Below are 24,396 nucleotides of genomic sequence, written 5' to 3' on the forward strand. Positions count from 1 at the left end.
TCTCTTTATTTGAAAATGAGATTAAACTATATATCAGGGGTGTCAAACTCATACTCACAAGGGGCCGAAATGAAACTCTGGGACGGAGTCGAGGGCCAAACTTAATATTTTTTGAAAAAGTGACGGCAAATTTGCACGTTTTCTTTATCAACATTTATGCAATTTTGAACCTTTAAATTTGGAAACAAACTTATTTCTGCATTAACACTGAATGTGGAATAACCAAATTACACACGAGCAAGCCAGTTACAAATAAAAAACATTAGTGGTATTCATTACTTGTGGTATATTCAGCATTTTTAAAATCTATTCAGGATTTATGTTTTCTTGTTTATTCATTTTTCTTATTTTTTATTCTCCTTTTTTCTCCTGTAATAAGTGTCATCGCTGCTGTGACGTCTAGCTTTCCCCACTGAGGAACAATAAAGGGATTTCTATTCTATTCATCTATCTGCAGCCTTTCCACTCCCTGTTTACTGTAGGTTAAATATTTTCTCACGGGCCAACAACAAAATAAAAATATCATTTTATCTTAAATGAAAATGCAACATCTCACCTGTTAACGTTTATGTTTTGGAGCAGAAAAAAAGCATAAAACCTAAATATTTAAAGCTCAGTTTGTTCCACTGGTTTACTGTGATGCTCACCTGTTCCAGCCAGATACCTGCATCATGGGGTTGATAACACTTTTCACATAATTACAATTACAGTTCTTCACAGTTGTTTACTCACGTTTTTTGAAAGCATGCAACATATTTTTAGAACTCTACGCGCAAATCCAAAAACACGCACATTCTTCTCAAAATGGTCTTTGGTTTCCAAATGACACACAAACCATTACATGAGCAAACATTTATAAGAACCAGATTAACTCTGATGTGTAAAACATTATGGCCACTTCTTCTCAAGTCATCATAATGACTTATTGTGTTCAGTGTTACACCTACTGTACTACAACAGTGCATTGTACATAAAATATTTCAGAATGTTTGTGTACAAAACTCACAAACACGCTACAAAATATACTTTAGTGTGTTTTAACACAAAAACAGCAGTGTTCATCCAAACCAACACAGAGTTGCCTATGCAGTGGTCTACATATACAAACAGACTATAATTAATAGTTAAGCTAAAACGAATAAAGAAAAAAATAAACAACTGTGCTGCATCCGCTCTTCTGGTTTTATCTGGCCACAGTGCCTCATCCATATCACAAGCAATGTGCTCCCTGGCCAAGCAGAGTAGAATTGAAAACTTGGACGTTCTCAGGCCAGGTCTGGACCGCCTATTGAGGGACACTGGTATAAAGCAAGAACATTTTTAAGGCAGATGTGACTACAAGTTAAAGATCTGAGTAAAATAATGGCATGGGTTAAGAGTTCCACTCCAGATATCTTTTCAACCCTCTTTCCAAGGAGGTCCACCTGGAGCCGAACAGGTAAGACACGCCCACTGCTGACTGACTGGCTAACTCAAAAGCATGCCTACCATTACCAACTCCGAATTGGCAGCAAGAATCAGCCTGCGGTAGGCTTCGCGCAAGCGCAATTCATTATCGTTGATGCTGTGGAGTTAACAAGCCTCTCACAAAAGCTGTTTTTTTTTCTGTCCCTCACTGCTGTGACACACACACACACACATTCTGCCAGACCCAGCAAAGCAGGATGCTATATGAAAGTCAGTCTCCATAAGCAAGACTACTTGGGCTGCTTTTGTTTAATAATGGACACTGCGGACTTCTCTGCACTTTTGCCCCGCCCGTGTATGCTTGTGACATCACAGACCACCCGTGTCCTAAATCACGTGCGCATGAGCTCAATCCCATTTGCATTCCTAAGGCAAGCTACAAATGGCTAAGCTACAAAATGTGATGTTGTCAGCTAATTACTTTTCAGAAGAGTTTTTCTAACAGGAAGTGTGGATGAAATAAGTCTCCACCCATGCCTTGAGCACTTTAAGGCATCTATGATATGTTGCCAAACATATTTTAATGAATACAATCTCAAGTGTGAATTTTCAAATCAGAAGGTAAATAAAATGCCTAAATGAATCTCATAGAAGATTAAATCACTTCTCACATGTGTGAATTCTCATGTGTCTAGTCAAGTTACCACTTCCAGTAAAACATTTACCACAAGTTTTACATGGATATGGCTTGTCACCTGTGTGAGCTCTCATGTGTGTAGTTAATTCACCACTGGTTCTAAAACAATTACCACAAGTTTTACATGGATATGGCTTCTCACCTGTGTGAGTTCTCATGTGTGTAGTTAATTCACCACTGGTTCTAAAACAATTACCACAAGTTTTACATGAATATGGCTTCTCACCTGTGTGAGCTCTCATGTGTGTAGTCAAGTGACAACTTTCTCTAAAACATTTACCACAAGTTTTACATGGATATGGCTTCTCACCTGTGTGACTTCTCATGTGTGTAGTTAATTCACTACTGGTTCTAAAACAATTACCACAAGTTTTACATGAATATGGCTTCTCACCTGTGTGAGTTCTCATGTGTGTAGTCAAGTTACCACTTTCAGTAAAACATTTACCACAAGTTTTACATGGATATGGCTTGTCACCTGTGTGACTTCTCATGTGTGTAGTTAATTCACTACTGGTTCTAAAACATTTACCACACGTTTTACATGGATAAGGCTTCTCACCTGTGTGAATTCTCATGTGTGTAGTTAATTCACCACTGGTTCTAAAACATTTACCACAAGTTTTACATGAATATGGCTTCTCACCTGTGTGAGTTCTCATGTGTGTAGTCAAGTGACCACTTTCAGTAAAACATTTACCACAAGTTTTACATGGATATGGCTTCTCACCTGTGTGACTTCTCATGTGTGTAGTTAATACACTACTGGTTCTAAAACATTTACCACAAGTTTTACATGGATATGGCTTCTCACCTGTGTGAGTTCTCATGTGTGTAGTCAAGTGACCACTTTCAGTAAAACATTTACCACAAGTTTTACATGAATATGGCTTTTCACCTGTGTGAGTTCTCATGTGTGTAGTCAAGTTACCACTTTTAGTAAAACATTTACCACAAGTTTTACAAGAATATGGCTTCTGACCTGTGTGAGTTCTCATGTGAATATTTAAATGAGATTTGTGACTGAAAGATTTTCTACATAGCTTACAATAAAATGATCTCCCACCACTGTGAGCCCCTTTGTGCTTTTTTTGTCTTTCACCACCTACACTGTCTCTGTGATCTTTGCTTCGCTGACGCCTTTTATTCAGTTTCAGTTCTTCATTGCCATTTGATTCTGAGTTTTCTTTCCTGCATCCACCCTGATCTTGGTTCTCAGGTTCTGTAGAACTCTGACACAATGGCTGGTTCCTGTTTGGTTCTGGTTCATGACAGTCTGTTTCTTCAGACAGAGGAGTATCCGTGAAGGTAAGATTTTCCTGGTTCAGGAAGAGCTGTCCTTCATGTTGGCAAAGTTTTAGCTGTTCTGGTTCTTCCTGGTCTGAACAGGAGATCGACTCCTGGTTAAAGAGCTGCTGGGCAGTCAAATCCTTCTCCTTTTCCCAGACATGATGCTGTGGAAGATCTAGACAGGATATGAGAATAAAGAAAATGTTGATTAATTTGACAATTAAAAAAACTTTTTTTAATCATCTAATGCATCTAAATATTTTTGGAGAAATTAACAAGCTCTCAGATTAATTTTTATTTTGTGCAAGTAAAAACTAAACACTCAAAACATTTGTTTGTGGTGACAGACAACCTCGCTTCAAAGGAAAAACAAACAGCAGCTTAATAATCGTCTTAGTTATTTACTGAAGTTTACAATGAGCGGAGTGGGAGCTGGCCGTCTGTTTGGGGTCTGGGGAGATGAGTTGCTTTGTTCGGAGTTGGGTGGGGTGCCTGCTCATCATCACCTCAGCAGAACGGGGCTAATTCTGGCCATGGGATGGTTGTACCGTCTGTGCAGCAGTTCCAAGACCAGAGTGAATAGGGTGTGCATAGGGAGCGTGAATGGGTGTCTAGCATTCATTTTTGTATGTCTGCGTTTGTATGTGTATGTGTGAGCATGAGGGACGGAGTGTGTGACTGTGTTTGTGTATGACTGTTAGAGAAATAGAGAGGTTAAGTTGTCTGGTTGCCATGGGTGAGTAGATGGTATGTTTTTCTTATTTCTGTAAACAGCACTCTAAACGCATCTTTGTTATCTCAGAATTTGGTATCTCAGAAAAGGATGCTCCAAAAATTCTCAACTCTTAAGGTGCTCGCTCGGGCCATGAGTCGGGGGTGAGACAAATGTTTGTGCAACTTTGTAACTATGCCCTTGTGTGAATAAAAATATGCTCTGAAGCTGAAAGATTTTGACTCAGCTTGGAAACTCACACATGCAACTGCGTGTTCCGCCTGGCTCCTCTTTCTGCAGAAAGTGTAATCTGAAATACTCAACCGAATTTCCAGTCTGAGTTCTTTGGTCGATGTTAGTAAGCAAATTTACCTAAACAATGACTATGTATGTAAGGTGGGGTTTTGGACTCCTCCCCTCTCCTGGGTATTCTTGTGCTGCTACACACCTTCGCCTGCCCTCCCCCTGCCACATTTGCTGCTGAGTGTGGAGCCTCGGTCTGCCTGCGTGTTCGCGGCTCCCAGTGTCGGGGGCCTTAAGATTTTTGGCATCTGTCTTTGCTCCCGGTGGCTGCCTGGGCTCAGATGGGTCACCGGCGGGGTTGGTCGCCCCTGGGTCCCGGGGCGCTGGGTCCCAGGCTCAGTCGAATTAAGAGGTGGGGGGCTCTGGGCGGGCCTGGGGGCTTGCCGCTGTTATCTCCTGGGACTCTGTCGGCTGCTGGTTGTGACCCCCCGGGGCAGTCCTCTGCATCCCTTGAGCGGGGTTGGGGTTCTCTGGTGACAGTCTCCCTGGGGTCCCTGCACTCTGGGGCAGCTCCTGGATCTCTGGGGCTTGGAGCTCCCTCTATCTTCCGCACATCTTTGGGGGCAGATCTGTGGCCCCTCACACTCACTATTGGACACTCTTAAACAGAAATCTTACACATACAAGTGCGTTTACGCAAACAGGTGCTCACATGTTCCAAGCCATCTTCCAAGATGGCGGCGCACGCGGCTCTAGCGGCTTATGGCTCTCCGGCTCAGTACTCCCTTTTTTTGTTTAGTTTGCATGTCTTTCTTATTTTTTTCTGCACCATCAGCTCTACTTTCTAAGTTTTCTACACCCGCCAGAGACTCATAGACATTGGTGATCAGCATCAAACATCTGTTTCACTGGACTTCCTTCACACGCACAACATCCCAGATCATGTGGCGAGACCACCGGGCTCCCCGTGGATTGTTATCGGGACTAAGCGGAGGCGCAGACGGAGGGAAAGGAAGCAAAAGCGGGGCCGCAGGTCCGGCATCATGCTGAGGCTAAAAAACAAACCACACAAGCCACCTCTGCCGAGCCTCTATCTCTCCAACACTAGATCCCTCGTGCAAAAACCGGACGACCTGGAATTACAACTAGTGGGAAATCGCTATGTTCGTGACTGCTGTGCCTTGATTATTACGGAAACCTGGCTTCACCTGGGATTACCCGATGCTAGCGTTCAGCTAGCAGGCCGCACTCTGCTTCGCTGGAACAGGAAAAAGGACTCCGGTAAGAGCAGAGGGGGAGGGCTCTGTATTTACGTGCATGAATGCTGGTGTAACAACGGGACAATTATAAACAGTCACTGCTCCCCGAACCTCGAGTACATGTCGGTAAAATGCCGGCCTTTTTTTCTACCGAGAGAGCTAAGAGTAGTGATCATCACGGCTGTGTACATCCCACCCGATGCCAACCTAAACACGGCGCTCTCTATCCTGCTGAACACCATTAACGAACAGCAGCGGGCCCACCCAGATGGGGTTCACATTATTGCAGGTGATTTTAACAAGGCCAACATAAAGACTGTTCTCCCAAAGTTCTATCAGCATGTCAAATATCCCACCAGAGGAGAAAACACTCTAGATCATGTTTACTCCAACATCAAACATGCAAATAGAGCCATACCCCTCCCCCACTTCGGTCAGTCCGACCATCTCTCTCTCCTGCTCTCCCCAGCCTACACCCCCCTCAGGCGCAGTGCCAGGCCCACCACAAGGACTGTTACAACCTGGCCAGAAAATGCTCTCAACAAATTACAAGACTGCTTCACAGAGACAGACTGGGACATATTTGAACACCAGGACCTAGAAACTTTCACAGGATTAGTACTGGACTACATCAAGTTCTGTACTGCAAATGTGACAGTGAACAAAAGCATTTGGGTTTTTCCAAATCAAAAACCCTGGATGACCAGCGAGGTCTGCTCACTCCTCAAAGCCCGTGATGCCGCCTTCAGGTCAGGTGACAGAGCTCTGTACAGGGCTGCTCGAGCTAACCTGAAAAGGGGGATTAAAAAAGCCAAGTCAGACCACAAAAGGAATATCGAGTCCCACCTGTCCAGCAACAACACACGAGAGGTATGGCAGGGAATGCGAGACATCACCAATGACAGAAGCAGCACTACAAAAACTGAAAACCTGAGTATGCAGCTGGAAGAGGAAATAAACAGCTTCTTTGCCCGCTTTGAAACACCACAGCAGCAACACTCATCTGCTTCAGCCCTGCTACCATCCTCATCCTCACCTGGTTCTTACACCGCTCCACTCACTGTAACGGAGCACGATGTCAGACGTGTGCTCCTAGCAGTGAACTCCAGGAAGGCGGCTGGTCCAGATGGAGTACCTGGCAAAGTACTAAGAGCATGCGCACACCAGCTCAGCCTCATCTTCACCAGCCTCTTTAACCTCTCACTGGATCAGGCAACCATCCCATCCTGTCTAAAATCAGCCACAATCATCCCAGTACCGAAGAAGTCTCCCATCTCCAGCTTAAATGATAACCGCCCTGTGGCCCTCACACCGGTAATCATGAAATGCTTTGAGAGACTTCTCCTTCAGCACATAAAGGATCACCTCCCTCCAGAATTCTACCCCCACCAGTTTGCATACCGTGCACACAGATCAACAGAAGACGCCATTGCCACAGCCCTCCACGCTGTGCTGAGTCACCTAGAGCAGCGGCAGAGCTACGTCCGAATGCTCTTTGTGGACTACAGCTCAGCCTTTAATACAATCATCCCGGACATCCTCATCAACAAACTGGTCACTCTTGGCCTCCCTCCTCTTACATGTGCCTGGATAAAGGATTTCCTCACAAAACAGCTCCAGACTGTGAGACTCGGCCCTCATCTCTCCTCCACTCGCACACTGAGCACCGGCTCCCCACAGGGCTGTGTGCTGAGCCCCCTCCTGTATTCTCTGTATACCCACGACTGCAGTTCGACCCACACTAACACTCTCATCATCAAGTTTGCTGACGACACCACGGTAGTCGGACTCATTTCCAAGGGAGACGAGGCAGAGTACAGAGAGGAAGTCCTGAAGTTGGCAGCATGGTGTTCAGAAAACAACCTGTCCCTGAACACCAAGAAAACAAAAGAGCTTATTGTCGACTTCAGGAGACACAGCACCGACTTGGCCCCCCTCTACATCAACGGGGAGTGTGTGGAGAGGGTCCACACCTTCCGGTTCCTTGGTGTCCTCATCTCTGCTGACATCTCCTGGGTGGAAAACATCTCAGCGGTCATCAAGAAGGCCCAACAGCGGCTGCACTTCCTGAGAGTCCTCAGGAAGTACAAACTGAACTCTGACCTGCTGCTGACCTTCTATAGCTCGTCCATTGAGAGCCTGCTAACCTTCTGCATCGCGGTATGGTACGGCAGCTGCACCAAGGCGGATAGAGTGAGGCTTCAGAGTGTGGTAAAGACAGCACAGAAGACCATCGGCTGTCCTCTCCCCTCCATGATGGACATTTATTCCTCCCGCTGTCTCAGTAGGGCAGCAAACATCATCAAGGAAAGCTCCCACCCTGGCTTCAACATGTTCAGACTGCTTTCCTCAGGGAAGCGCTACAGGTGCATTAATACAAAAACCCACAGACTCAAAAACAGTTTCTTCCTCAAAGCAATAACCACCCTGAACTCACACATGCACTGATAACACAGCCCCCCCCCCCCCCCCCCCCCCCACACACACACGTCCCACTTCCTCCATTGACCACCACTATCTATTTATACCAAATTCTATGTGCAATAATTGTATATACATTACTGTCCATATGTACATAGCGCTGCAGAACTGTACCCCACCCCCCCAAGTATGTTTTTTTACACTGAGTAGGAGATGCTCTGTATCTCACTTTACACCTGTATAGTGACAATAAAGGGATTCTATTCTATTCTATTCTATTCTATTCTATTCTATGTTGCTCTCATTAAGTATGGACTCGGGCATTCTCAACACGCGTCTTTACATTTAAATTTTAAATGTAAATTCATTGAGATTTATTATTGTGCGACTGTTCAGCAAAACAATGCTGACTTTATATTTCCTCATGAGGTTGACGCAATAATATTTTACTCTTGTTGTATGTTGTGTGTCCCTTTTTTTGTCTTCCTCTTTCTGCAGGTCTAGAAGCAGATTTTTGTCCATCATTGACTGTTTTTGTTAACCCATCCCTCTACCTTTTCTCTCTTCCTTTCTTTTGCACCTCTGTCTCCATGTCCTGTCGGAATTAAAAAACATCTAAAAACACTGACAATAAAGTTTTTGTATCAGGCGTGACATTACAGCAGAATCTTTAACGCTCCACCTGAGAGTAAATGTGTAAGGCTTGTCTCCAGCATTCACACATCAATTCTGTTTCCTTCACAGCCAGACAGGACAAGAGGGGGGAAAAAAAGAACTTAATTATGAGCCCAAGAAGGGACTTCACAGTTCACATGAACAACAATGGTGTTCAATAGCACTTCCACTTATGCATAAAGTTGTCTCCCACCAAAAAATTGAGGATATAAACGTATTTACCAGTGATATAGTATTGTCTAATGAAAGAAGAGCATAAGTGATAAAAATTAAAACAGCAAAATAACATCTTTTTAATCATTCAAAGAGAATGACCCCTCCATTATTCCTCAAATTGGTACGGTCCACAAGCTGCTCCAGCTGTCGCTGCTCTGAGGCTCTGGAGCTGGGAGCAAGCAGGAGGAGAGGAACAGCCAGTAAGTTAATCACCACCAAGCCCCCACAATGTGGGTCAAAAATCGAGGCGAACGCGTTCCACCCTCATCCGCTGGGGGCTGGTGTCAGAAGCGAGCAAATCCTCATTGACTCCCATGTTAAAAATACCAATTTCACAGCAGAAATAAACATGTTTACAGCCTGGTACCAAAACATGTTTTTGGTTTAAATGATCTAGTTTACACTCATGACAACTCTGAGGTGGGTGAGTTTTTTTCTCACTCTTCTGTTTAAGTGTATTAAATGCCTAAAATCCTGTATAATGAGCATCAGACCCACGTGACCGCAGAGCTAGCTCCGGGGAAAGGCCTCAGTCTGAGCCTTGGCCTCGCCTGAAAACTGTTCCGTCATTTTCAGTCTACCATTAGTTGTGCCGTTTGTGCATTCTTTTTTTGGATATTATTTCTGCAATTGTTGGACAAAATGACTTGCTGTGGTATTAAATGCACTAATAGAGCATCCAAGAAGTCTCAACTTCATTTTTTTCAATAAGTAAAATTATATTTATGTATTTTAGGTCACTGCCGAGCTGAGCTTAGATTTTAACATGTACTGTTTAACCATGAAATTTAAATGTAATAGGGTAAAACCCTGTGCATTTAACAAAATGCTGCACTTTAGAAAATGGGTTGAAATGTTGGTGGAGCTGGGTTCCGACTATCGGCTTGTGGAGCTCTCGGGAGACCTGTTTTCCACCCGGTTCTCCCCTCCCCGCAGCTCAGCGCATCTCTGTCTGATCGCAGCTCCTGTCTGCTGCGCGGGCTGCTGGCAAGTGGAGCTCTGGGATGGAAACCTTTCCACCCAGTTCTCCCCAGCGGCAGCTCTGCGCATCTCAGATCCCAGTGGCGCTTGTCTGCTGTGCGGCTGCCGGCTTGTGGAGCTCTCGAATGGAAACCGACGCTTTCCACCCGTTCTCCCCTCCCCGCAGCTCGGCGCATCTCTGATCGCCGCGGCTGTCTGCTGCGCGGGCTGCCGGCTTGTGGAGCTCTGGGATGGAAATCTTTCCACCCGGTTCTGCCCAGCGGCAGCTCTGCGCATCTCAGATCACAGCGGCGTTTGTCTGCTGTGCGGCTGCCGGCTTGTGGAGCTCTCGGGAGACCTCAGTGTTCGACCTGATTTTACCCAGCGGTCAGCCCGGCGTTTCTCTGACTCAGAAGCTCTGGTGTTGTGCACAGTTAACTCCGGTTGTAGCTAGGTTGCTACCTCCGTTAGCTTAGCTCCCACCTCCGCGTTAGCTTTGGGTTAGCTTCAGGTTAGCTTGTAGCTAGTTCGACCTGGTGTCGTCAGTTGATCCCAGCCTTACAGCCCCACCCTCAGCTCCACCTCTCTTCCCTTTTGTGGAATTGTCTGGGCTTGACGGAACCTTTGACACGGTCAAAATGGTGGTGGTGGCCACCTCCCATTTCTCCTCAAAAAGTTGTTATTGGAGTCTATGGAAACCCATTGTCCATATATGTATATGTTGATGATCACCACACCACTTATTGAAAAGGTATTAAAATATATATTGTTCTCTGCTAAATTTAGTTAATTTTCCAATCAAAAGTCCCTGTTAAGGAGCTGCAGTTCGTCACCCAATATGAAGTCTCACAGTTTGTTAAAACTTCTCCAAGTTGGCACACTAAGAAAATGCCGGGGGAAAAAATATCGAAGCTTTTGCGACATTTTGTTAAAGTAAAAGGAAACAGAGTAAAGTTGTGTCACAAATAGGGCTGCAACAACGAATCGATAAATTCGATGAAAATCGATTACTAAAAGCGTTGGCAACGAATTGCGTCATCGATTCGTTGTGTTGCACAACTCTTCCAAAAGCCCCCTCCCCTCCCGCCCGCCGTTGCGCGCAGACCGGAGAGCCGGCAGGTGTTTGGAAGAGGAACATGGCAGAAGCAGCGAGACCCAAAAAAAGTAAAAACTTCTTAAGTTTGGGAGCATTTTCAGTTAAATCAGGCGAAGACATTCGTTACCTGCAACGTTTGTAGGTCAGACTTAGCATGGCACGGGAGTACTACAGTGATGATGCAGCATCTTAAACGCAAGCATGTCAGAATCATCAGCGAGGAAGGAGAGAGCTCTGTATCCGGGTAAGTTAAAGAGCAAGTAACGTCTAAATTAACTTTTTTTTGCTGATGAACTGTATAAATGAGTGTCTAATAGTGCTTTAAATGTGTGTATTCATTATTTTAGCATTTTGGTGCATTTTCTTTAAAAATTAAAAATTCTGCCTAAATACCACAGTATAGCGCCACCTTCAGCTTATAACATAGAATTTGACTCATTTTGAATAAATTTTAGCCAATGGCTAAAGAGTAAGATACTACGTAAATCAGTAGAGTACTACGTAGCAGCTCTGTGTCAACGTTATAAAAGCAACGAGCGTCTCGGCCACGCCTTGTGGCGAGTTGGGAGTTGGATTTGCAAGTGAGTGTAGGAGGCTAGCCGTAGTTCAGCATTAGCATATAGCATGAGCATAGCTTTTAGTGTTATACATACTTATTTAGTGTTAGCTTGTCTGTTGGATATTGTAGTTTAGTTAGTGTTTGGCTGTTAGTGTAATTAGGAAAGTAGTTCGGGTTTAGTGCTCCATATCGTGTTAGCATGGTGAGATGGTGTAGTGTAGTATGGTTGTGGTGGCTCTGTGGGCATTTTATCCGCGATTCTGCACGCCTCCATTTGAAGAGGGAGGCTGTGCCCACCGTGGCTCTTCCGCGATTTAGATGCAGCCCACTGACTCTGCTCCCCACCACGGCGGGCTCCAGTCTGAGGTGAGTCAGCTAAATAAAGTTTTAACATCTTCTAACAACAACTCCCTACCTAAATGCAAAGTCCGAGAGACGTGGTTCACTTCATTTAGCTAGCCAGTCGGTAATTCTGCAACAGTGTCTCTAACTAACGCAGCACTAGTTGACAGACAGCATTACAGTGTGAAATCCAGCTTGTGATCCGGTTTTGTGAGGAATTCTGTTCAGGAGGTCGCATTTCAGGCCCTCCACATCATATGTGACTGACTTTTACGTTATAACAACGATCACACACTAGGACTGTTATAAAGCGCCTATATAGGAGTTTCTTTTGTATATTATCTGACTTTATAAACTCCCAACAACAATGTGCTTCTATTTGTTTTTCAGGCTAAATCTACCCAAGACACTGGCTGTCAGACTGATTTAGCTGCAAGAATGCACTTGTCCAGGCTGACATGAAGCCTTACCGGCGTAGCAAAGGTGAATTATTTTTAATAATCTTCTATGTAAACATTTTATTATTAGCTTCTAGTTTTAATTTGTTTTACAGATTATTGTTACACGTGATTTTATGCTCTTTTAAACATTTATAAATGTGCTGCTTCTTTGTTTTTGTACATAGCCAGCCAGAAGAGCTCACAGCCTCAGTGTGTCTTGTGACACGGGGACCATGACGGAAATTCATCTTCCAAAAGGTCCCAGAGCAGCGTCCACACCCCCTGAAAAGACCAAGATGTGAGGTGTCTGCTGTTGATTCCAGCTTCCACCTCAGTGACAGTGCAAGCTCAGTGAACTGTTCAAGGTAAAAAAAAAAAATAAAACATTTCAGAATTTTTAAGATATTAACAATTAAATTAGTATGTGATTACATCATGAAGGAGGCTACTGATTCTGGCCCTGTGACACTTGGTGGTGACGTGTGAGCTGATTCACCTGGTAAATAACTTTTACATTAAATATTTTGTTTTTGCTATCAAAAGTAAATTAACTAATAACCTGCATTATTGCAGGACACTCAGCAAAATATGGACTCTACACCATGAGGCAGGCACACGTTAATACTTATAAGAGCACATAAGGTGAGCAACACCACATATTATTGTACACTGTCCTGGATTTGTTTTCTTTCTGCATGATTTGTTTTCTTTCTGCATCTCATCATTAGCCTGGCTGATCACCTGATAACTCTGTCATCTGGTTATGACAGCATGAGGATGTCCTCACACACCTGTAACCTATCAGCTCATCTGGCAGAATAGAGAGAGGAGACAACACCACATCTCCTGTTCCTGGAAAGCCTTCAGCCATCCTTCGATGACTGAGAACCTCCATCAGCTCTGTCTCCTGTCTGCCTACAATTATTATAATAAATGTTGTGTTTGACAAGTTTTTTGTGCTGCCAAATATCTCATTTAGATTCCAGTTTTGATATTTTAATGGATATTTATAAATTACATTAATTGAATTATCACATTGTCGCATGTTTAACTAGCTCTATTGTGATGAATTAAACTAGCACCTCACTGTTAAAAGCTCGTTTTAATTTCAAGCATGTTTAAGTATTTATGGACATGAACAAAAACAGGAAATATATCAATTGAGATTTATTTAATTAATATAACAAATAAGGGGGAAAGAGTCATTGAAAGGCACATTCTTCTGGAAGCTCCTGATCCTGACGACACCAGCAGAGACCACCTGCAGACACCAGAGGACCTAGAACCGAGAGAGCAGCTGTTATTAGTAAATAAATAAATAAATCAGGGCAGTTTTAGTGGGCTGAACACATTACAGAATAATTTTCTCATGGGGTATTTTCATAACTTTCTATGCAGCAGACTGTAACTTGAGCCCAGGGCTACCGGAGAGCTGCTATCCAGCACGTTTCAGTGGTTTTCCTGCTTTAACAGGTTGGATTAGCTGTTAAGCAGCTCAGCTATTTGTTGCTGATTAAAACCAGGTGTGTTGAAGCAGATAAACCTCTAAAACATGCTGAATACTAGCTCTAGGGCCGTGGAGAAAAACCCTGCAGCTAATGTGATGCTATGGCTAACGGCTACTTACCATTCAGAGCCAGTTCTGTTGGGTCGGTTCCGGTATTTTCAGGCAACTCACAAGCTCAAAACAATAAGGCTCAGGTCCGCTAGTCTCCTCCAAATAGACTTGGTCCCTTTCTTCTCGAGTGTCTGGGTAAGGAGGGGGAGAAACGTCCTCCACATCTAATAACTGCTCAGAGTGAAGGGAGCTAGCATCGTCTCGTTAGCCGTCGTCTTCGTCACTGCCGCGGCTCCGCCCTCTCGGTCCTCCAGGCAACGCCTACTAATGTTGCAGTTTTTAAAATTGATACGTGGGTGGAGTAAGACTCTGAGGGGGGAGTTACAACTTCTTTAAAAACTTTTCAAAAGTGATTCACCCAAGCCCTGGATTATTACACAGGCTAGACATGCCCTAAGCTCGTTAAAAAAAGTCTATAAAATCGTAAGCGCGACGCTATTAGAAAGACGGAGGGGGGGGGGGGGGGTGAATCGGATGGGGTCTCGCCACGATTAATCGATTAATCGGATTACATATGGACATTTTTAAAAACTGCTAGGGAAACGTTATTTTTCTCCTTCCTTCACTTTATTAAACACAACATTATTAGAAAACAGTTCAACAGCAGAAAAACAACATGCCATCACCTAAATTGTCTTATAAGGTGTATTGACAGAGACCCTAAGCTACACCTATCTGTGACCTAAAATGCTTGGTCCAAGTTAAACAGCTTAAAAAGCAAGTCAACCCCTACCAGAGTCTAACTCCACTCCCACTTCATGTTTGAAAAATGCAACACATGCTGTTGCCTGGCAGACCGAGAGGGCGGAGCCGCTAACAAACACACACTCAGGCTCACAACAGCATTGTGACATCATAATGTACCAGTTTACATCATAGCATACTTCTTAGCCAATAGCGGTGGCAGATTTAAATTAAAATACAGTGCAGAGTTTTTACCTGACAACGGCACAACACTGCCAGTTTTAGGCAGAATATTTAAATTTTAACTAAGATGCACTGAAGTGCCAAATTATTGACGACACGTGTCTGCAGCACGATTAGTAGGGCTGCAACAACGAATCGATAAATTCGATGAAAATCGATTACTAAAAGCGTTGGCAACGAATTGCGTCATCGATTCGTTGTGTTGCGCAACTCTTCCAAAAGCCCCCTCCCCTCCCGCCCGCCGTTGCGCGCAGACCGGTGGAGAGCCAGCAGGTGTTTGTAAGAGGAACATGGCAGAAGCAGCGAGACCCCCAAAAAGTAAAAACTTCTAAAGTTTGGGAGCATTTTCAGTTAAATCAGGCGAAGACATGCAACGTTTGTAGGTCAGACTTAGCATGGCATGGGGATACTACGGTGATGATGCAGCGTCTTAAACGCAAGCATGTCAGAATCATCAGCGAGGAAGGAGAGAGCTCGGTGTCCGGGTAAGTTAAAAACTTTTCAAAAGTGATTCACCCAAGCTCCGGATTATTACACAGGCTAGACATGCCCTAAGCTCGTAAAAAAAAGTCTTTAAAATTGTAAGCGCGACGCTATTAGATATGCGGGGGGGGGGGGGGGGGGGGGGGGGGGCGACGACTCGCACCGCTGCGAACAGGTTCCGCCGTCACATTCCCGCAGAAACTGGTTGATCACACCGGGGCCAGACTACTAACTTGTGGCTTTACAACCACAATGTCCTCAGAAGCGAAAACGCTTTTAAAAGGGAGGGAGGAGTCCTAACTGTTGCTGCAGGCGTGTTGTGAGAGTGCAGTTATATACTGGTTAATATATTTTTGGGTTCAGTTGCTTTCATGTGGCCTAATGTGAGTCCATTTGGGATCATTGGAATGATCAGCAGCATTTCTTGATGTGACTTTATGGCAGTTGCCCAGGGCATCATCACAAGGAGGATGGCATTCATTTACTTTTGTTTTATTTGGTATTTTTCAGTCATTTTTGGAAATAGTGATTAATTTTGATTAATTCACAGCCTATGTTTAATTACATTTAAAAATTTGTTGTTTGACATCCCCAATTATAATAAATATCTACAGATGAGATCAAACAAAACAGATGAGAATTGCCCTTAAAGAGCAAGTCACCCCCAAATACTTTTTTTTGCTGATAGACTAAATAAACGAGTGTCTAATCATGCTGCAGACACGTGTCGTCAATAATTTGGCACTTCAGTGCATCTTAGTTAAAATTTAAATATTCTGCCTAAAACTGGCAGTGTTGTGCCGTTGTCAGGTAAAAACTCTGCACTGTATTTTAATTTAAATCTGCCACCGCTATTGGCTAAGAAGTATGCTATGATGTAAACTGGTACATTATGATGTCACAATGCTGTCGTGACCCTGAGTGTGTGTGTATTTGTTAGCGGCTCCGCCCTCTCGGTCTGCCAGGCAACAGCATGTGTTGCATTTTTCAAACATGAAGCGGGAGTGGAGTTGGACTCTGGTAGGGGTTGACTTGCTCTTTAAGCTGTTTAACTTGGACCAAGCATTTTAGGTCACAGATAGGTGTAGCTTAGGGTCTCTGTCTATACACCTTATAAGACAATTTAGGTGATGGCATGTTGTTTTTCTGCTATTGAACTGTTTTCTAATAATGTTGTGTTTAATAAAGTGAGGGAAGGAGAAAAATAACGTTTCCCTAGCAGTTTTTAAAAATGTCCCTATGTAATCCGATTAATCGACTAATCGTGTCGAGACCCCATCCGATTAATCGATTATCCAAATAATCGTTTGTTGCAGCCCTAACGATTAGACACTCGTTTATTTAGTTTATCAGCAAAAAAAAGTTTATTTGGGGGTGACTTGCTCTCTAAGGGCAATTCTCATCTGTTTTGTTTGATCTCATCTGTAGACATTTATTACAATTGGGGATGTCAAACAACTAATTTTTAAATGTAATTAAACATAGGCTGTGAATTAATCAAAATTAATCACTATTTCCAAAAATGACTGAAAAAATACCAAATAAAACAAAAGTAAATGAATGCCATCCTCCTTGCGATGATGCCCTGGGCAACTGCCATAAAGTCACATCAAGAAATACTGCTGATCATTCCAATGATCCCAAATAGACTCACATTAGGCCACATGAAAGCAACTGAACCCAAAAATATATTAACCAGTAAATAACTGCACTCACACAACACGCCTGCAGCAACAGTTAGGACTCCTCCCTCCCTTTTAAAAGCGTTTTCGCTTCTGAGAACATTGTGGTTGTAAAGCCACATGCTAGTAGTCTGGCCCCGGTGTGATCAACCAGTTTCTGCGGGAATGTGACGGCGGAACCGGTTCGCAGCAGCGCGAGTCTCCCCCCCCCCCCCCCGTTTATCTAATAGCGTCGCATTTACGATTTTCTAGACTTTTTTTTACGAGCTTAGGGCATGTCTAGCCTGTGTAATAATCCGGGGCTTGGGTGAATCACTTTTGAAAAGTTTTTAACTTACCCGGACACCGAGCTCTCTCCTTCCTCGCTGATGATTCTGACATGCTTGCGTTTAAGATGCTGCATCATCACTGTAGTACTCCCGTGCCATGCTAAGTCTGACCTACAAACATTGCAGGTAACGAATGTCTTCGCCTGATTTAACTTTAGAAGTTTTTACTTTTTTGGGGTCTCACTGCTTCTGCCATGTTCCTCTTCCTAACACCTGCCGGCTCTCTGGTATGCGTGCAACGGCGGGCGGGAGGGGAGGGGCTTTTGGAAGAGTTGTGCAACACAACGAATCGATGACGCAATTCGTTGCCAACGCTTTTAGTAATCGATTTTCATCAAATTTATCGATTCGTTGTTGCAGCCCTATCCAACATTCAAAATGCCTGCGACGTAAACCGCTTTTAGAGACAGAAGTTGTGTCTGAACCCAGCACAGAAGTGTTCTGGGTACCCTCAGAAGCACAGCAGAGCGAACCCCACCTTGGCGATTCACATATGTAGCTGCAACTTGGTTGACCGTGTGAACAACAACATTGCGGTTGTGGAGCAGAGGCGCAAACATGTTTATAGCACCAAATCACGACAGGAGTCGTCTCAAGGTTCTTAAGACAGTAAACATTCCAATACAGTTCAGTTCATTAAGCCAATCAGTAAAAAGTTTCCTATATAAGGAACCCAGCAAACTGCATCGACTAGTGTCAGTGTCCTTCAGCAGTCCTCATACTAAGCAAGCATGCAGCCAGAGTCAACAGGAAATTTTAACAGGAAGAAACCTCCAGAGGATCCTGGCTCAGTATAAGCAACACACGGTGGAAATTGAACTGCTAGATGAGTTCAATAAACTCTCAGACCACTTCAGGAGACTACTGGAGGCAACTGATTACTAAAATGGTCTACTGGTTGAGGCCAGAGGCAAAGAGGAAGATGGAGATAAAGGAACAATTCTGGATGAATCCGACATCATAAAGACTACAACTGAGGCTAAATGCAAATTTAAAGAGCTCAGAGACCTTATCCAAATAAACCTGTGGTCAACCTCTGAGCATCATTATTTCCTCTGCCCAAAAGCAAACATCAGGGAGAAAAGCAGGAATGATGGGCAAGGAGGAATGCCTGGAAGGAAGAGTAAACTCACTGATGAGCAAGAGAACTTCCTGTCAGAACTTACTCCAGAGATGACTGACAGATGCAGAACAGCATTCACCAACAACTCACAAAAACCCAAGTCTGACCACAATCGGTCTGTACTTTTAGAAAAGTACAGGCTTTGTGAGCTTCCTGTAATCCTAATGCTGATGGAAGTGACTGCAAATGCAGGCCAAACAACTGGGACACTGGTGGATCTAGCATCTGATACAAATTACATCATCCATAAGGCTGCTGACAGGTTGAAGTTACAAAGTGAAAATGTGACTTTAGTGTTGTATGGTGTGGGTGGAATGACTTTGGAGGTGAAGACTAAAAGTTATCTTCTCGGGGTCAGAAGAGTGACACCTGCTGGAGCAATCAGAGCCCATCAAGTGGTCTGTTGTGAACTAGATGAAATCGCAAAGGTGAATAAAACCATTGATTCTGAAAGACTACAAAGATTCTTTCCGCAAGTCAAACAAGAAGAACTAAGAACAGGGTATCTGCAGGTTTAAGGGAGCCAAATTTAGGACTTTTTAAGACCTTTTTAAGGCCACTTTGACCAAATTTAAGCTATTTTTTTAAATTTAATTTAAACTATAATTTCCAGCTATTGCCTGGAACCGGTGCGAACCACGTTGCGAAAGTGGGATAAGCCATCCAGTTACCATAAAAGTTGCACGTCCCCATGGTGCAATCTCCCACTAGCTTAAACAGCTAATGTGCTCATCTAAAATAGCCCCCTTTCATAACCAACTGAATGAGTATGGTTCCGCTTACGCCAATATCGTACACAAAAAATGCTGAACACTAACTAGAAATTCATGGAAATTGAAATAAAATAATCTTGTTTATTGGGTCTTTGGTAATTTAAGACCTTTGGAAACTGTATTTAAGGATTATTAGTAATTTTTAAGGATTTTTAAGGCCTTAAATTTGGAAAAGCAAATTTAAGACTTTTTAAGGACCCGTGGATACCCTGTAAGAAGGCTCAAAAAAGTGGAACTTCTCATCAGTCACAGAGAGGGAAGACTTGCCCCACAAAGGGTATAAGATGTTGGGGATCTTGTTTTGTGGCAAAGCCCACTCGGTTGGACTGTAGGAGGAGCTCATCCAGATCTTTTTGAGAACGTGGAGGTGACAGCACAAGAGTCAAAGACCCACTTTGCCAGGTCAATGAGAATGGCTGCTGTTAAATACAAGGAAGTTATTAATAAATCAGATCCCGGAACATCCCAGCTTTCCCAATGCAACCAAACATACGACCACGACCAACCGTGAGTTTCTTGAATGGTGGAGATGGGAGAGCGTTGGAGCAGCCTGTGAGCCAAAATGTGGAGGCTGCCATAGTGGAAGAGAAATGACCCTATCAGAGGAGAAAGAACTCGAGATCATCAGAAAAGGACTCACTTATGTTCATCAAGATGAACATACAGATTCCCCACATTGGGATGCTAAGTATCCATTAGGGTTGTCACGGTGTAAAAATTTAACCTCACGGTTATTGTGACCAAAATTATCACGGTTTTCGGCATTATCGCGGTATTTTTTTAAACGTGTTATATTTTCAGACAACTAAATAAACCCCATATATAAGGAAAATATTGTCCTCAGTTTTTGTCTAAATTTTGCCTAAAATTTGTTATTTTGTTATTATGTTGTTTATTTGTTTACATTTTTTCCCCTTTAGTCTTTAAAATACCAATATTTGCCCATAACTTCTTATTTTTTGTCTGTTTGATGCCATCATTTTAAAAATATTAGATCAGATGATACTCAGTACTCAAGTAGCCTTCTAATCAGATACTTGTTTTAACCTTACTTGAGTACTAAACCCTATATCAGGAAAATATTGTCCTCGGTTCGTTTTATTTTTTTATATTTTAGTTGTAATGTTTATTTTCTGCAAAATATTTATGTCTATAAAAGTTCCTTTAATTTGGTCGTTCCTAAACAGCATTTTAGTTGAAACTCTGCTCACAAATGAACTCACACTGGCTAAATAAACAAATAAATAAAAAACAAACAAACACATTAGTCATTATATTTTAAACGGTATACCAATAAATGGTTGTAAACATAGTACTGGCAAGTGTAGCTAGAAAGGAAGAAAAAAGTTTATGCCGCTACCAGGAGGCGAACCTGAGCAAAACTTCATGCCAATCTGGCTCTATAACCACTTCACCACTACATCCGATAAGAAGCAAGTGACGTCACATGTAATGGTGCCATCCAGTGCATCTTTGTAGATGGGATGTATGGTTTTTCTGGTGGTGCCTCAGTAGAAGTCATTTCAGAAATAATTTGCAAGAAAATTCACAGAATATACAGGGGGAGGAGACCAAATTGAAGCTGAGATGGGAGGAAAATGTGTGAATGAGGCCAAAAATGGCTTTGGGGTATTTCTTATGAGGAAATGACAATATAACATGGTAAATGTTCTGTATTTGATATAGTGCCTTCTAGAGTCCTGGAACCCCCCAAGGTGCTTTACAACACAACCAGTCATTCACCCATTCACACACTGGTGGGGATGAGCTACGATGTAGCCACAGCTGCCCTGGGGCGCAGTGACAGAGGCGAGGCTGCGGAGCACAGGTGCCACCAGTCCCTCTGACCACCACCAGCAGGCAACGTGGTTTAAGTGTCTTGCCCAGTGTCTTGCCCAAGGACACAACGACAGCGACAGACTGAGCGGGGCTCGAACCTGCAACCTTCTGACTGCGGGGTGAGCACTTAACTCCTGTGCCACCGTCGCCCCACTTTTTGGTAAAAAGTTCCAAAAATTAGCTATTTAATTATATGGAACCTTTACAAAAACTGTTCAATTAACCTCTCAACTCAGTCCTCAATGTTGCTCTTTAGATGATACTAGCTGTAACACCCTCTTTGGTTCCAGAATGCTATTAAGTCTGACAACTGGAAGGAATCGGACTGACTCTGATGGAATGGGCAGGGCTGACTCTGGTGCAGCTCCACCTTCTGGTGCAGCTCTGCCTTTGTGGTTCTGCAGCGAGCACTACTTGGTCTATATGGAGAAGCGAGTCAGGTCACGGGGGCGATCTCGTCCCACTAAGGAAAAATGGACAATAAGAAACAAAAGTTGCCCACTAGGTGGGGCTGTGGCAGCATAATTGATTCACAGCAGTTGTAATAATTATTTTCCCCATTTTAATTATTTTGATACTTTAAAAATTGCATACTGCGTACTAAATACTTTTATTTATTAATAATGAAAAAGCTAAACTGCACAACTATAAAGGAACAAAAAGTTACTAAACACAAAGTATTTCAGATACAATTGTCTATTTTAAAGTTGACTACAAAGAGCTGCATCATGTGAATTTTGTTTATCATCAACAGATGTTAAATGTGAGTCATGAATGTCTCTATGCAGAATTCTAATTAAAACTTTTTAGAATATTTTCTGTTTTTGATACTAACTGTTGTTGTAGAAAAAGTTAAATGCCAAATTGATGTTTTCTTTGTATATTTCTGTGTTTCAGGCATACAGGTCCACAGCACGGAGATGCTAGCCTGGCAAGCCAGACTAAATAAATGTATTATTTAGTCTGGCCATGCTCCACTGACAGCTCTCGGTTGTGGGGCGGGTTCTACCGTTGTCTTTCAAATGATCTCCACATTCCACTGGACAATGAATGTGACATACTCTTGTTTCACTCTGTTGCATCATCCCACCCACCAGGCATATAGAGTGCCCTGATTGGCCCACAAAGCGGATAAAGCTCTGTGATTTGTTCACTAAGCAGATAGAGCACTATGATTGGCCCTTCATTATGGACCATTCACAGCTCTTTATGTGTTTGAAACCCCTCTAGAGAGCTGTGATTGGCCAGCCAGAGTTCTGGTAGGAGCTGCTGATATTCCAATGGAGCATGCCTAGACCATTCTTTGCAAAGCAAGAATTTGGTCTAGTTCACTAGGCTACGGAGATGCTGGACAGCTTCTAAGGGATCCAACACAAAATGGCTTACCACTGCACGCTAACCTGTTTTATTAGAATCATTTAGGTCTTTGATAAATGTAGAATATTGATACTGGATACTGAACACTACGTAGAGTAGACGTTTTTCTTATGGATGTGTTTAACTTTGGTGTTTGGAACAAAGAATCCAAGAGTTGTTGTTTTAATTAAACTTTTGCATTTGAAAAACAAATTAAACACCCTGCAAAATGAAAAAGGAAAAAAATAGAAATTACTACAAATATACACAGTGATCACATATGGACAAAGGTAATTTAGCAATGGTAAATAAAATTAATGAGTGTCCGCCATAGTCTTTGTCTAATGTAGTTAGCTTCTGTTAGGGATAACAGCTTTATATTGTCCATGTGGGTCTGAGTATCTGTCCCGAGTTCTTCGGACACAACAACTTGGTGTTACAACCCTGTGGCCATGTCCCTCTGCATGGACAGTCCATCCACTGTCGTCTGGGAAGCCGGAGGACCCCCTCTGTAAAACATACTCTTCCATTTGAGGATGCTGCTGTTCTCTATAGGTTGTGCAAATACACCAGGTTCATCTGATGCAGGAGGAGCCACTGGGTGATGTTTCATCCATGATGTCAAACAAGAGACTTGGGTCAGGTATTCAGCAACTCTCCAGCAGTCTGGGATGCTTCCATGTTCAGGAATCTGATGAAAGATGATGGCTAATAATTGCTACATGCTAACGAAGAGTGGTAAAAATAACCTGAACATAATATTTACTTTCCCAGTGTGGAATCCAATTTTCACCTACATCATGGCCGCTCCTTGTAGGAAGCTGCCGTTTTTGATTCCCGCACGTAAACCTGCATGCCTCTAGCCACATACTGCACGCCTCTAGTCACGTGAACCTGCGCACGGCACTATAAAAGATGGAGTGGAACCACGCTAGAAACACACAAGCACGCAGGAAGATGGCGCCACTACAGGGATGGGATTTCTTGATTAAACCAAAATGGTTTAAAACTGGTGAGGAGAAGCGAGACAGTTTGAAACGGTATGAAGGACAGAAGCGCTCACAGAGAACAGTCGCTTCTGCCTCTTGCTCCCTTATCCGTGTTCTCCCAAGGCTCTTTTTGTCCCGTCTGCCTACAGAGCGCTTCTCTGCATTTCCTCTGCAATCACTATTTTTCAGCATGGATTTAATTAATTGGTCATTCAACGCGATTGATAAGATTTTTTCTACAATGGGAACGGAGGAGGGGGCTTGCGCTTGTCCTCAGGGGACACATGCAGCGGGATATATGTTCGATTCATGGAAAAAGTGGAATATCATCTGTCTCTCTCAGCTGTCCATTGAGGACGTCGAAGATATGTGGATATTTGGCCTGATGATCGCTGGATTTCTTCTGAGTGGAGTGGGAGGATATCTGGCTTTCCGTAAAATTGGGATGACGGGAGCGATTGGAGGGCGACCCACAACCATGGACGGCACCGTCCGTGTGGATACCTCACAGACTGGGACGTTGCTCGAGGTGAATCGCAAGCTGGACAATGTCTTAGCTGCATTACCAGTGTTAGCGCGCAAGATTGATATAATCACGGAAAGGGTCATCGGACGGTGTGGAGATGTTTAATCACCGAATTGGCTTCACTGGAGAACTTGAATGATCAATACAGACTTAAGGCAGAGAGGAAAAATTATCTCTGCCTGACCCAAACAAAGTTCTGTTATCGAATCTGACGCCATAAGCAGCCTTGGAGCTGCGTGCACCAAACCCACGATGGAAGGAATGCAGACAAATGCTGTGAAACTCTATCCACCCCCCCTCAGTCTCTAGCGAGGTCATTACATTGACGGCACTCTCTGCTCTCTGTGCTTCCCCATGACCTCCCTCCCACCTGCAGATTCAGCTGGTTGAGCACCACAGGCAGCCCCCGCTGAGTAAACCAGGGTCCCAGCCCC

At 43.4% G+C, this 24,396-nt stretch overlaps 2 protein-coding genes across 7 annotated transcripts in view; one reads left to right on the forward strand and one right to left on the reverse strand.

The window, feature by feature from the left end:
- Positions 1-704: 704 nt before the first annotated feature.
- The window catches only part of LOC107373457 (zinc finger protein ZFP2-like), a 40,099-nt gene continuing 16,407 nt past the window's right edge, over positions 705-24,396 (reverse strand). Inside the window, exon 2 of the mRNA XM_070547960.1 lies at positions 705-3,569. Coding sequence (XP_070404061.1) covers positions 2,068-3,569 — 1,502 coding nt within the window. The 3' untranslated portion in view covers positions 705-2,067. The remainder of the gene's footprint in view (positions 3,570-24,396) is intronic.
- Positions 8,385-14,371, forward strand: LOC129156062 (uncharacterized). 6 transcript variants are annotated; one of them, XM_070547975.1, is made up of 5 exons: positions 8,385-12,360; positions 12,503-12,682; positions 12,759-12,816; positions 12,891-12,959; positions 13,088-14,371. In XM_070547975.1, the coding sequence occupies exon 1, from the start codon at positions 9,687-9,689 to the stop codon at positions 10,332-10,334; it is 648 nt and encodes a 215-aa protein (XP_070404076.1). In that variant the 5' UTR covers positions 8,385-9,686; the 3' UTR covers positions 10,335-12,360; positions 12,503-12,682; positions 12,759-12,816; positions 12,891-12,959; positions 13,088-14,371. The 6 variants fall into 6 exon arrangements, with proteins under 6 accessions (XP_070404076.1, XP_070404074.1, XP_070404078.1 ...); XM_070547973.1 differs by having other exon boundaries at positions 13,046-14,370; XM_070547977.1 differs by lacking the exon at positions 12,759-12,816 and having other exon boundaries at positions 13,046-14,371.

Source organism: Nothobranchius furzeri, chromosome 2 (genome assembly GCF_043380555.1).
Source record: "Nothobranchius furzeri strain GRZ-AD chromosome 2, NfurGRZ-RIMD1, whole genome shotgun sequence".
Taxonomy (NCBI): Eukaryota; Metazoa; Chordata; class Actinopteri; order Cyprinodontiformes; family Nothobranchiidae; genus Nothobranchius; species Nothobranchius furzeri.

What these genes read in the sequence shown, in the direction of transcription:
- LOC129156062 (XM_070547975.1), top strand. Translation starts at nt 9,687, where the DNA reads ATGTACTGTTTAACCATGAAATTTAAATGTAATAGGGTAAAACCCTGT.